General features: G+C 38.5%; 1 protein-coding gene across 11 annotated transcripts in view; it reads right to left on the bottom strand.

Annotated features, from left to right (window-relative positions):
- Nucleotides 1-14,399, bottom strand: part of golm2 (golgi membrane protein 2) — a 73,669-nt gene that overhangs the window by 46,271 nt on the left and 12,999 nt on the right. For all 11 annotated transcript variants that reach the window (XM_069910592.1, XM_069910594.1, XM_069910595.1 and 8 more), the window contains exons 3-5: nucleotides 9,346-9,400; nucleotides 6,077-6,179; nucleotides 605-722 (exon numbers count right to left, since the gene is read on the bottom strand). In XM_069910592.1, the coding sequence (XP_069766693.1) occupies nucleotides 605-722; nucleotides 6,077-6,179; nucleotides 9,346-9,400 (276 nt within the window). The remainder of the gene's footprint in view (nucleotides 1-604; nucleotides 723-6,076; nucleotides 6,180-9,345; nucleotides 9,401-14,399) is intronic.

Below are 14,399 nucleotides of genomic sequence, written 5' to 3'. Positions count from 1 at the left end.
CTGTATAGGGATTCACGTGACCAAGAGACTCTACTGTATAGGGATTCACGTGACCAAGAGACTACTGTATAGGGATTCACGTGACCAAGAGACTCTACTGTATAGGGATTCACGTGACCAAGAGACTCTACTGTTTAGGGATTCACGTGACCAAGAGACTCTACTGTATAGGGATTCACGTGACCAAGAGACTCTACTGTATAGGGATTCACGTGACCAAGAGACTCTACTGTGTAGGGATTCACGTGACCAAGAGACTCTACTGTGTAGGGATTCACGTGACCAAGAGACTCTACTGTATAGGGATTCACGTGACCAAGAGACTCTACTGTGTAGGGATTCACGTGACCAAGAGACTCTACTGTATAGGGATTCACGTGACCAAGAGACTCTACTGTGTAGGGATTCACGTGACCAAGAGACTCTACTGTGTAGGGATTCACGTGACCAAGAGACTCTACTGTATAGGGATTCAGTGCACTACAGATAATTTTCTAGAAATGGAATTTCAGCTCAATGTTGGAGTACACAGTAATGTAAATTTAAAAAAAAAATCAAGATCATTTGAACAGAACCAAAAACAATCCATCTTTTAAAAACTTACTTGTTTTTGCTTGGAATCTTCTTGCAGTTTTGGAGATTCATCATACATTCTCCCCAAAGATTTAATTTTCTCTTCACACTGCTCCTTAAGTGCACTGATCTGCTGACCACATTGCAGGCTGCAAAACAATTACCCAAGAAGCATTAGTACTTAATGCCAAGTTTTATTTCTCCAATATTTGCCAGAAAATATTTGGCAGATTGTCCCAATTCACCCTTCAAAACTGATATCGTTGATAATGCAAGCCAACTTGATGAACCATAAAGAGGTTTGCAACAATGTTTCTTAAAACCAAGAAACTTTTTGGACTCAAGATTCAAATCAAAAAGCAAAGACCTATATGGTGGTGCAAACCTGAAATAATTGACAATGCGAGAAATGTACTTAGTATTTGTAGAGAAACATTTAAAAACAGTAACTTAAAAATTGGAAATTAAACATTTATATTGATTGTTGTGGAAAAAGAATGTAGGTGACAGATAATAACAATTAACAGTGGTGCTCACTTGTTAATTACTGCTGACCAATCTGGAAGAAATCCAAGTCAATAGCATATAATAGAAGAGAATAAAACAACAACCAAGTCCAAAACACTAGTGGATAATGCAGATTATGTAGAGAACCACAAACTTCCTTGTAGAGACCAAAATTGCCCTCGAGGACTGAGTTTTCAAGCAGGAACTGAAAAGATTCACTGTTCACAGAAGTGATTATCTATACGCTTGCTTACTTGTAAAGCTAAACATTACTATCAGGGAACTTTACCCCGTATTACCCATTTTATGAACAAGGAATTCACATTTCCTGACTTACCAATTTTATTTGCTAAATCATAGAACGAGAAACCTTACAACATTTATAATCGCAATGCAATAAAGTGGTAATAACGTTGGACAAATCTTCCTATGTCTTGTAAGAAAATTCATATGCGCCCCATTTTCACTCTCATTGGTGCAGTTAGAGGTTCCCACCTCTATCAAAAAGCTATCAGTCATCCCAGTACCCAGGAGCAGAGTAGCCTCGATGGCCATTACTAGAAATGTTAATCACGGCCAGAATTAATACAGAGCCAGGCAAAGATTATGGACCCACTGCAATCTGCCTACCATCACAATCGCTCTCCAGCAGACACAAAATCTCTAGCTCTCCACGCAGTTCTATCATCTAGACAACAGTAGCATGTACATCAAGCTGCTCTCATCGACCACAGCCCAGCTTTTGGGCCTCTGCAACTGGATCCTTGACTTCTACATCAGAAGATCAGTCAGTGGAGATCAGAAAAAAGTCTCCTCACCTCACTCACCACCAACCGAGGATGCAGGCTTAGCCCACTGCTCTACTGACGACACGCACGACTATAGGACGAGGCACAATTTAAATGCCCTCTATAAATTTCCTGATGACGTCACAGTCATCAGCAGAATTACAGACGGCCAAAAGGAAGGAGATAGATCAGCAAGTTGAGTGGTGTCACAACAACCTTTCATTCAAGGCAAGCAAAATGAAAGATGATTGTGAACTTCAGGAGGAATCAGAACACAAATCAATCACCAAACATCGTCAGCAGTTGAGAGGGTCAAGAACTTTAAATTCCTGGGTATCAACATCCAAGAATCTGTCCTGGGCCCTCCATGATGATGGAATCAAGAAGGTGGCTTGCCAGTGTCTATACATTACCAAAGACTTGCAAAGTTCTACAGATGTAAAACATGAAAGTCTGCAGGTGTACTGTGAGGAGCATTCTAACCAGTTGCATCATTGTCTGGTGCGGAGGTACCAATGCACAGGACAGGAAAAACTAAAGTTGTTAACCCTGCCTGTGACATCATCGGCTCCAGTCTTCACTCCATCGAGGACATCGACAAGAGGTGGTGTCTTAAAGCACCCCCGCCACGCCCCCTCTTCATGCTATTGCCATCTGGAAGGAGGTACAGAAACCTGAAGAGCACCCAACAGTACAGAAGCAGCTTCTTCCCCTCGGCCATCAGATTTCTAAATGGACAATGAACTACAGACACTACCTCACTTTTTCCTATTTTTTTTTCACTATTTATTTTGAAATGCAATTCATAGGAATATTTTGTGACATGTTCATGACTTTCTGATTCTGAGTTTAGTTATTTGACTGACAGTAATGAGGACAATCAAAACAAGAACCAAAGTTGTGATATGTAGAGAATTAATAGATGCCTAGTGATTCCAGCTACCCTGTGGAATAAAGGAAGATAAGCCACTATTACAGATAGATGACCCAAGATCCAGGCATTTCTGATACAAAACATTACCCAAAGCTGTAGAATTTGATTTGGAGTCACTTTCAATGTGTCCAAGCTGCTGTTCCTCAACTTGCATCACATCTTTTAACAAGTTTGTCACCAAAACGTAAGAAAGTTTTTTTTAGTGTGCAATCTAGTTCGTCACAGCAAATCAATAAAAGCACAGTGAAGTGCAGTTGCCAAGACCAGTCAGAACAACATGGGTAACATTTTACGAGAAAGAGGTTTATCCAGGAGACTAACTGGGAATCTGGTAGGACATGATTTCACCCTCTTGTATCTTCTTCCTGACATGTAGAAAGAGTGTGAGACCAGGAAGGAGCAAGTCTCAATTTGTTGAATGCTTCACTGAGGCAACAAGCATAGATGGTGTCAATAAAACGAAGGAAGGCTTATGTGATTATACAAGCTGCATTCAACACACTGCAGTTTCTTATGGGCTGAGCACAAGGCCTCAGATGCAGCAAGGTGGAGAGTTAAAGCGACAGCAACTAGAAACCCCAGGCCTGACCCTTGCAATTCTCTCTCTCCAACATTTAAGCCAATTTATTTTCACTTTTCCCATTGGAAAAAAATATTCATGATTTTGCTGGAGATGCAAATGCTGGATAAAGGGTTTCTGCTCACATTGACCACGTTCTCCTGCTGATGGTGCTTGACCTACTGAGTTCCTCCAACAGACTGCATTCAAGTCCATTTTGCTTTCTGATTGCTGACTGATTATTTTCCAGCATTTTCTGCTTTTAGTTTAGTTTCAGATGCATTGGAGCTGCTACACAAATTTACATACACTAACCTGTCCAGCAAATACAAACCAACAGTTTACTTATTCAACCACTGATCCAATTTTAAAGCACATTAATTTTTCACATTTGGTAATATTTCTTTTGTATCAAATTCCTACACAAAAAAAAAAATCACAAAACAAGTTGGCATTTTAGTGTGAAATTGCACAATTGCCCAAAAATGCAGATTGTAAACACTGCCCATCTTTACACTTAGACTTGGATCCAGCTTAGACTTGTGATCCAGCTATCATAGCACAAAGAAAATGGTGTCACATTTTACAAATATTCCTAGGGTGCAATCTACACTGAGCTCCCACAATGTGATTGATTTACAATTTATGTTTCCCACTCCTTTAAATGAATCTCACTCATTCCTTCAATCTGAGATTACAGCATCAGTTGCTAAGCAACTATTAAAATTGGCAGACTTAATGATGCTGGCAATAACATGTTGCAGACAGCAACTTTGATGCATTCATATTAGACAGTCTAGACAACTCCAATTCATATCAGAAATGAGTTGTGGTGCAGAAAAGACTATTGCTTGGACAGCAATGCAACAGTTTAATTTGGAGAATCAGAAGATGGTGTTTCAGGGTTAAAATTATTTTAACCCTGAAACACAAATTATTTAGGTTTAATACTGAATGCATTTGCTCATTTACCTAAAAATACTCAAATCCATACAAAATCAGTTTCCTTGGCAGGGGCAAATATCAAAGCACAAAAGTTGATCTATCCAAGTTATATACTTAACTATTTAGTGTGTTCATACTACATTTCAGTGAAAATTTACATATTTCACAAATTCTAGTTACCTATACTAAACATATTCACTTGTGGGACCTTTTATCATGCATCTGAATCAAAGTTGCTCATATGATTTTGTCAGTCATAGCTTTCAGTTGCATTGCTACATCTACTGCAATACTATCAACATTCTCTCCCACATAGCAAGTTCTTTCAGTCCTATCCAATAAAGATCCTTCTAATCCTGCTCCCATAACACACAAATTTTTCCTTGTGCTCATTTCTTTTCAAAATTTCAAATATTCAGTAATATTACCAGTGAGGCTTGTAGCAACATTCTTTGTTCAAAAATGTTTGTTGACCCCCTCAAAGATCTGTTAATGAATAATCCAAAATACAGGTACATGATCCTTTATCCAGACATCTAAAATCCGGAAAGCTCCAAAATCCAGCAAGTGGGGACCAGCAGTCCGGGGAGGCGGCAGAGGGACTGGAAGGGGGTGGGGGTGGATACAGCAGCACAATTCGCGTGGGCTTGCAGAAATCCAGAAAAATCCAAAATTCGGAACTCACTGCCCCCCAAGGGTTCCGGATAAAGTATCATGTACCTGTAAAGGATCAGATGGTAGAAATTGGAAACAACCAAATGCAGGAAACACTAGGTCAAATTGGTTTAGTGCTTCAGGCTGATAATCTTTCACGTGAAAGGTCATCAATTCAATTAAAACAAATTGAAAGGACACTTGACCACTTTAATTTATGCAGCTTAGTTTCAATTGTTAATTCTGTTGCTACTAAAGATTAGAGAAACATCAAGAATTTACCTCTCAAAAGCTATGCTCCGGAACTATGAGAAATACAATAAACACGAGGTTACGCATGATACAATATAATTGGTTACACAGGCTATATACCACACCCCAAAAGTTAAATAAATGGGGCCCAACAGTATCAGATAGATGTTTTCACTGTAAGGAGGAAACGGGAACAACAGTACATGCAATTTGGGCATGTGTGAAAGTGGAAAAGCTTTGGGAAGATCTAAATCAGGTATTAAATAAAAATCACAAAAAAATAACATACCAAAAAATCCAGAGATCTTTCTTCTAAGTAATAGAAGTAAAGAATTAGGCTTCAAATTAGATGAAGCACAAAAAAGATTTATTATGATAGCCTTAGCTGTAGCAAAAAATGTATAATGTCAACCTGGAAATCAGAAGAGAGCCTGAGAGTACAGAAATGGTACATAGAAATGAATAAATGTATTCCATTGGAAAATATAACATAATTTAAAAAGTAAAGTCACAGTATTCAAACAAATTTGGGAACTGTACATGGAACACAACAGAGAAGGCCTACCGCAGACCTCCACCCCCTAAAATGATAGAATAAGAAGACGAAATGAATTGACCCAGTGTGTAAAAGTAGATGACACAATTTTCTTGTTTATTTTCATTGTGTGATGACATTGTTTAATAAGTTTATTGTATATGTTGAACGTTTAGTGGGTAGGGAGAGGGGTGGGAAGGAGGGAGGGAAGGGTGGGGGAAAAGGGGAGAAAATGGCACTGTGTATATTCAAGAGGGAAATGTTTGTGTGTATTTTGGTTAATATGGTTCATAGTGAGAAAAATAAAAAAAATTTAAAAAAAAATTTACCTCTCATATTCCAATTTCTTTTCCAAGGAAGTGGAATTCCTCCTGTACTCCTGAAGCTGTTCATCCTGCCTTATGAACTCTTGTCGTAGCTCAGTGAGCTGCTCTGTGCAATGAAAAACACTTCAAATGAATGATAATTTACAACATAGCAATGACCATTTGATTTATGGAGTTGTACATCACAGAAACAGGCTCTTTGGCCCAACTGGTCACCCATTGACACTAATTGCAGTTTCCTGCATTGTCTGCACTTTCCAAGTACTATCCAACTAGATTTTAAAAGGTGTCTGCTTTCACTTCCTATGATAGTTTGATTCACACAACCACCATGTGTGGAAAAATTTCTCCCTCAGAGTACCCTGAAATTTCACTTTAAGCCATGTTTTATACACTCCTGCCAAGGGAAGTGAATAATTGTGCGCCCTTCTCTTAATTTGTCTCCTGCAATGCAATGATAATAAACCCAGCCTATCCAATCTCTCCTAAATCAGCCTGTAGTTCCTAGGCTCATCTCTGCTGTCCTTTTTGAAGGAGGGAACATTACCACGAGAGACTGGACGATGGCCAATGAAAAATGCAACCCAGCAAGCACCTTGCTTTCAACCCATAGCTTTGTGGGATAGATTCAGGGGATTTATCCATCTTAAAGCACCAAATATATATTTCAGAACATCACTAGTGAGTACCAATGAAAACTATTCATTTAGGATCCCACTCTACTATAACTCCACACATAGCATTCCCTTTTGTTACCCAAGGGGCCTGCATTTCCCCAGCTGTGCTCTTGCATCTCACACTTCAAGAGCTTTCGGTATTATCATTAATCCTGCTTGTTAAGGTCATTTCATGCTTTTTTGCCCTCCTATTTCCTCAAGTTCTCTCCTACAAATCTCAAAAATGTGTCCTCCCATCAAGGCAAGCAAGCCTGTATTTTTCACCCTTGATTCTTCAGAAAGTCATTAGTTTATAAGAAGGGGTGGTATTAATACGTTAGTTATAAATACAGGTCAAGTAACTCGTACGCGAAGATCTGAAAACCAAAAAGATCCAAAGTCCAAGTTGAAAAAAATTCACCACTTGACTTGCCCATGTGGGGCTCTGATGCTCTGTTGACACCAATTTGGCAACAGAACTCTGTGGTACAAAACAAAATCTTTCCTTCTGGCCAGGAAGATGCCAAATGGAGCTGGGTCAGAATCTTCAGCTGCAGCTGGAGTTATAAAACTACCACTCCATTCTCAACCCTGGGTATGGGTCGCCTGCATCAAAGAAGTCACCTCAGGCAGCCGGAGACGGCAAGACAAAAACCATTGTTAATGAGGCAGATGACATTGGAAAGAGCCATCGAGGAGAACTTCTAGTGTTTGGTGCTCCATTAATCTTCTTTTACAGGCAGAGATCGTTTTTTTTTTTGCTAAGTACTAAACATTATTTCATGTGAATTTTCCGCTTGTGGTGTCATGTCAGCGCTCAAAAAGCTCGGCGTTTAACTGCTGATACAAGTATTCTGTGATGCTACTGTGCAGCTTAGCTCCATTGTTCCAAAGACCGAAAAACCCAATAACCAAAAAACATCTGGTCCCAAGCATTTCGGATATGGGGTACCATTCTGGTTTTTTTTTTACATTCATGAGGGCACAGCAAAGGCAACTATACTATTGCAATTCATGTGCAGGGTAGTTCAGGCTAAGCAATGCTTTCCTTCCCCAAACAGTAAACTCATTAAACTACCAGGGAAAAAAAATCTAAAATTGCATCAACTGAAACCAGGTTTTCTTAAAGGAACAATGACACACAGAAGAGACTATAGAAAGCATGAGGAACTCAGCAGATCAAACAGCATTTGCTGAGGCAAAAGAACAGTTTCAGGTCAGGGTGCTGTAAAAGGACAGAGCATAGAGAGAAGAAAGCCAGTATAGACATGAGGGACAAGATAGGAGGTGATAGGTGGAACCAGGTAATCTGGGGATGGGTAAACGATTGTGAGCCAGATTGGTAAGTGATGGGTATAAAACAAAAGACTGCAGTCACAGTGATTAAAGTAAAAACAATGCTGGAGAGACTCAGCAGATCAAACAGTGAACTTTATGTGGTATAGATACATAACCAATGTTTCAAGCTTGAGCCTTCAAGGCATAAGCAAAATGCAAGCAGGCATCAAAACACAATGATCAGGGAGGGATAAAGGGAAGAACACAGACACTAAGCAATAGGTGAAGATGGGAAGGAGGGCACACCAGCAAAGGGGCAGGGATGGCTCGGTGAAGGAGAGAGAAGGGGTAGAGAACTGGAGGAAAGCAAGGAAGAATGGGGAGTAGCTTAGCAGAAACCAGAGGTGCTCAGCAAAGCAATCTCCCAGTCTGTATCCAGTTTCTCAGATGTCAAGACCACACAAATGTGTCCAAAGCACCAGATGCAATAGACGACTCACACAGATTTACAAGTGTTGCTTTACTTGCAAGGACTGTTTGGAGCCACTAATGGTGGTGAGGGAGGAGGTGTGGGTGTAAATGCGGCACTTCTGCAGCTGTGATAGCTGGATACATTAAATGGGCACATGGAGCCAGATACATTAAATGGGCACATGGAGCAAGCAGTTAGGGGAACAGTCGAAACATAGAAATAGATGGAACTAGGTGGGGTTAGATGGAAAGTGTAGGCCAATGAAGAAACCCAGGAGATGGGCAGATGGAACCAGATGATGGGGAACGGAGACAAATCTACTTAAAAGGAGGCCAGGGCAGAGAAAAGAGACAAAGTGAACAAAGGGAGAGAGAACCCAAGAGAACAGTAAGGAGTGGGAAAGGAACACTGATAGGTGAGTAACCCGAAATTATAAAATTTAATCTTCATACTATTGACTTGTAGGCAATACAGTGAATACACGATGCTGCTTATCTAATTTGCATTTAACCTGACCGGGTCAGCGTGCTAATGAGGAGGAGAGTTGAAAGGACATGCAACTGCAAGTTCAAGATGACATTTATGATTAGAAAGTTCAGATCTTAAACATGAAATAAAAAGCTATCAATATAGGGAACACAGTTATTGTGATTTTTTAAATTATTTTTTATATTTTAACTATCTTATGGCATTACTATATTGCATTACTGATGCTGCCACAAAACACCAAACTTCATGTCAATAAATCCTGATTCTGAACACTTACAATATTTTAACCATTAAGTTACAGCATTAAAATATGCATTTCAGGACAATATTAACAATTAATTAACAAGATCAAGTAATTCCAAGGTTTCAAGTCTTACCTTGTAACCGATGGATGAAAGACAGCTGCTCTGTTACATTATTTTGAAATTTAATCTTGGAGAAAAGAAAAAAATTGAAAGCTCAAGGAAATGTTATATTTAACGGATTGGCATGAAACATTCCCAACATCCCCCATTCTTGAACTTACTGATTTTTAATCCATAAGTTTTTAATCCAGCTAAATCCCAATGACCTCAGACAGGGGCAGAAACAAAGAAGGTGATGGTAGATAACTAAACAAAATTGTATCAATGACAATGTCGATCAAAATCAAGTGCAAAGTTAAGCTGTGAATCAGGATCAGTGTCCAGAGAGCCTGTTTCATGATGAATGACTGAGGAGCAGTTGTGGGGACCATTTTGGAATTAGTTTCACAACTTCTAGGCATAATGAATCCTGAATTTTATTGCTTTGCTGCTTTATTGCAGGAATGAAGTACATTTTTATTTGTTTTAAGCCATACAACATTGACATGGGATTAAGAGATAAGACTATCCGTGATAAATTAGATGTACATTATATGTGCCTCTATATTTTGCTGAGCTATGTAATCCGTTGTTATTGTTCATTCCTTAAATGCTTTGGACACATATTTGTGTAAAAACCTATAAAAATATTATAAAAAGAAAGTTCAAAGTGAAAATGAACACCAGATCAGAATGGTTAACACAACAATGTCACAGCACCAGCAATCAGAACTGGGGTTTGAATCCAGCACTGTCTGTAAGGAGTTTTTACATTCTCCCCATGTCTGCGTGTGTTTTCTTCAGGGGCTCCGGTTTCCTCCCACTGTTCAAAATGTACCAGGGTTGTAGGTAAATTGAATGCAACTGGGCAGCACAGGCTCATGGGCCAAAAGGGCCTGTTACAGAGCTGCATGTCTTAAAAAACTGGTTTTCAATGTTAGGTTTGAAATACAAAAAATTAAATAGCAAAAGGAAAGAAAGGAAATAACCTAGAAAAGGTTATTTCTCCACCTCCCACCTTTTTATTCAGGCATCTTCAGGAGTGCTGAAAATCAGGCAGAGGGGTTAAGGCCCAAAATGTCAACTGGTTTGTGCTTTCTGTGAATGCTGTGCAACTTTCAGAGTTTCTCCAGCACTTGTGTATTGAAATTCAAACTCATCTTGCTGAAATTCCACAGCATCTATACCTGGCACAAGAGGAGAGAGAGAGCTCACCAAACTAGAATGTTAAGAGATTAGAATAAGAATTATATTCTGAGATTTTTTTTGAAATATTATTCCACAATTTGCAATAGATTAGAGAATAGAATATTGTGAAAAATTCCATATTGGGAAATGTAGTGAGAACAAAACACTTTAGGAATGCATGTTAAATCTTTACAAGCCAGGAATTTGAAACTTAAACAATGCACAAAAAGTAGTTTTACTTCCATTTCTACTAAGTCAAAGACTCTACCTCAGCTATCCCATTCCATCTTCTTGTGGAATACAAAACTGGCTTTTCCAGAGATAATAAATTATCTAGCCTTCAAAAGAACAGATAGCTTTCATGCTGGAAACAAATCCACACTCCACCATTTAAAATATCAATCCACACATGCAGAAAATTCAAGCTTGTTGTATGTAGATTCTTCACTTGCTCTGGTGACAGATGAAGTAACTTCCTTGATCTCCCCTCAGGTGCTAACTAGTCTCCTGAACATTTCCTACAATAGTTTTTTTTTCAGGTGCTGCAGTTTTGCTTGATGTCTTACTGTAACAACTGTATAGTTCTTGTAATTCAGACATTATTACATTGTGCACAGTGCCCAATCAAAAACTTGCCAAGAAAAACATCTTGGCTAGCATTGAACGTGTAAAGCGTGTGCTGGGTACATTCTACTTCGAGTCATTAACCTCACAAATGAAAATATCTGTAAAAAATTAACTTCCTCCCTCATGATTATCTGAAGTCCAGAAAATACTGTTTGGGTCACAGTAGGAATTCATTTAGTGATATTCAAATCAACCACACTCATTAAATACAATTTGAAGCAACTGGAAACTTGAAATTAAATTATCTATATTTGCCATCAAAAAGGAATTCCATTCAAAAGTTGATGTTAAGTATTTTGGGAGTACAATGATCATATCTCTATGGAAGTAGAATAAACTCACTGGATTTCTTCACTGGTTTCCCACGTCATATTGTAATGCAAAGCCTCCTTTTATTGTGTTGATTTTAGAATTGTCCCAAGTAAAAAGATAATAAATTTCATACCCTTCCAAGCTCTCATATGCCTAACTGATATCAAAAAGATTTTCAAATTGTATTCATCATTGTGTTTCCATTTGCAAATTTAGCAGTGTTGCCCCTCCAGCCAGAAAATGTCAGGGTTCAATCCCCAAGACCTCTACATGTAATATTACACAAAATTTGCTTTCATCAACAAAAATTGCCAGGAGCCTCAGTTGGAGAAAGAAGCAAAAGAAAGTTCCAACAGTCCACGAGTATCTGTGATTCGCCTCTCGTGCTCCTGCAGCCACAGATACTTCATCATCAACCCAAGATTCAAACCTACAATCTGGAAGCCTTCAGGACCCTCTTGCATTGCCCCTCTCATGCTTGTACTTTCCCAATCTGGAGTAGAGCGCTAATATAGCTGGCCTAAAGAACCCCAACATGCAGCTAATTGTCCAAGGGTAGCATAGTAACAGGCTTCAAATGGCAGAAAAGGACCGATGGCCATGCGCGTGATTTTTTAATCATTTGTTTGAGTTGGTTTTCAAAACAATCAAATTAAAAAAGCTACTAAAAATACCTGAAAAAGATTTTTAAATATTAAACTAATTGAAAATAATTGAGAGCATCTACAGAAGATTTACACTTTGTAATTCTTAAGTAGAGACTGCATCATAGTTTCTTCTCAAAAAAAAACTCGAGTTTGTTCTAGTTGGTTGAACCCTTCATGGAATTCCAGTTCCAGACTGGGTAATCCAATAGCAGTTGGATATTTGTGCCTCTGAACAGTCAACTCTGCTCTGGCATGCACTCAGCTACTCATGATAATTATGATAAAGTTTATTGTCATGTACACCTCACTGAGAATCTCACTTGCTGCAGCCAAATAGACACAAGATACATCCACTACAATGAAGTTTATCCTGGTAAAGATAAAAATACAAGGATGTAGTGCAAGAAAAGTGCCATTTCAATCTTGCTAATAGATCTTAATGGTGGTCCCAGGGTAGCTTGAGGTGAGAGTTGCTGAGAGGATAGCTGTTTGAAGACCAATAGAGGTCTGTTCTAGAAGCTGGTTCTCTGGAAAATGCTGGGAGAAACAGGTCTAGAAGACAGAAATAACTCTTGTCTGTTCCAGTAAAATCCTATTCTGGCATTAATTTCAAGAGGAATAAAATGCAAGAGCATTTGAGGCTTCAAGGCCCTGGTAAAACCTCACTTGGTGTATTTATGATCAATTTGGGCTCCTCATTTAAAAAAGGATACGCTGACAGGAGGTTCACAAGGATGATTCCAGGAATTATTCAAGCATTTGAGAACTCTTAGCCTGTACTCTTGGGAAGAATTTAGGAGAATGGGAGGGGGGGGGGGGAAGAGAACATCATGGAAACATCTTGAATGTTGAAAGGCATGGATAGAGTAGGTGTAGAAAGACTCTCCCATCATGGGAAATAACCTAAGACAAGAGGGCACAACTTCAGGATTAAACTGCATCTGCTTAGAACTGAGATGCAGAGAAATTTCTTTTGCCAGAGGGTCCTAACTCTGTGGAATTTTCTGCCACAGTCAGTTGTGGAGGCCATCTTTAAGGCAGTGGATGTTGACTAGCCATGGCATCAAAGGTTATGGGGGAAAAGGCCAGGAATGGGGCCAAGTGGAACAATGGATCAGCTAATGATTAAATGTCAGAGCTGACTCAATGGGCTGAATAGCCCATTTCTGCTCCCATCCCTTATGGTCGAATAACAAAATTAGATTTCATGATCTTAGTACCTTCCTAATTTTTTTTTAATGTACTCTCATGCACCCTCTATATTCCTGAAGGGAATAGTGCTTATGTTGTCACAATTCCTACCCTCCTGATCAAATAATCTGTCAACAAGCATTCCCTCTTTCAAAGACTCACTTCAGTTTTACCTTCAAGCATTTGCTCCCAATCTACTTTTGCAGGTCTTCCTGCACTATTAAATTCAATCTTCCAATTAAGCACTGGAAGGACAAAATTTATCCTTTTCCACAACTACATTAAAACTTAGAATTGTGGTTAGTTTACAAACGTAGGACTCATTATCTGCTTTTTACACTCAACCCCAAATGGAAATAATTCCCAATTCAGTAGGCAAACCTTTACAACTCAGTTACTGCATTAACTGTACTTTTATAAAGTGATAGAAATACACAAAACTAACCAATCATGGGCTATATTCTTGATTAGCCTAAAAAAATATGGGAATCCTTTTGACAAGTGAATTTAAAACTGCATTAACCCTTTTCAGGGCATGGCAAAAAATTAAATTTCTTGGTAAACAAGCATAAATGCAGAGAATGCTCTTTAAAGGAGTTAATAATAATTTATGGCAAGTCATCTTTGGCTCTCAAGCTCAATTTCATTTGACTTAATATTTTATTTATGTTTTAAGAAAATACAGAATATAGGACAATTAATATTAGATTGAATATAAAATCATAAAAAACATTTAAAAATCAGAAAAATAAAGGGAAAGTCCTTCTCCCAGCAACCCCTACCAAATTCAAAAAAATGATAGACAGCAGGGAAGAGGGAGATAAAAATAGAAAAAAGCAACAAGAGAAAGGTTCAACATCTGAATCGCATCATTTAAATTTCTAATAAGAAGTTTGCTAATTGACAAATATCAAAATTAATTATATAATCTGGGCATTTAAGTAATCTAAATAAGGTTGCTATTTTGACCAACATACTATATTTATTCTTAAGACTATAAGTAATCTTTTCACAGGGAATACAACTTTGTACTTTCATGTTCCAACAATCAATGTGAAGTAGGGAATCGGATTTCCAAGTTACTGCTATACATTTCCTGGCTACTGACAACAATTTTGATAC

The sequence above is a fragment of the Narcine bancroftii genome, chromosome 14 (assembly GCF_036971445.1).
Source record: "Narcine bancroftii isolate sNarBan1 chromosome 14, sNarBan1.hap1, whole genome shotgun sequence".
In the NCBI taxonomy this organism is placed as follows: domain Eukaryota; kingdom Metazoa; phylum Chordata; class Chondrichthyes; order Torpediniformes; family Narcinidae; genus Narcine; species Narcine bancroftii.
This window is presented reverse-complemented; position numbering and strand designations above follow the sequence as displayed.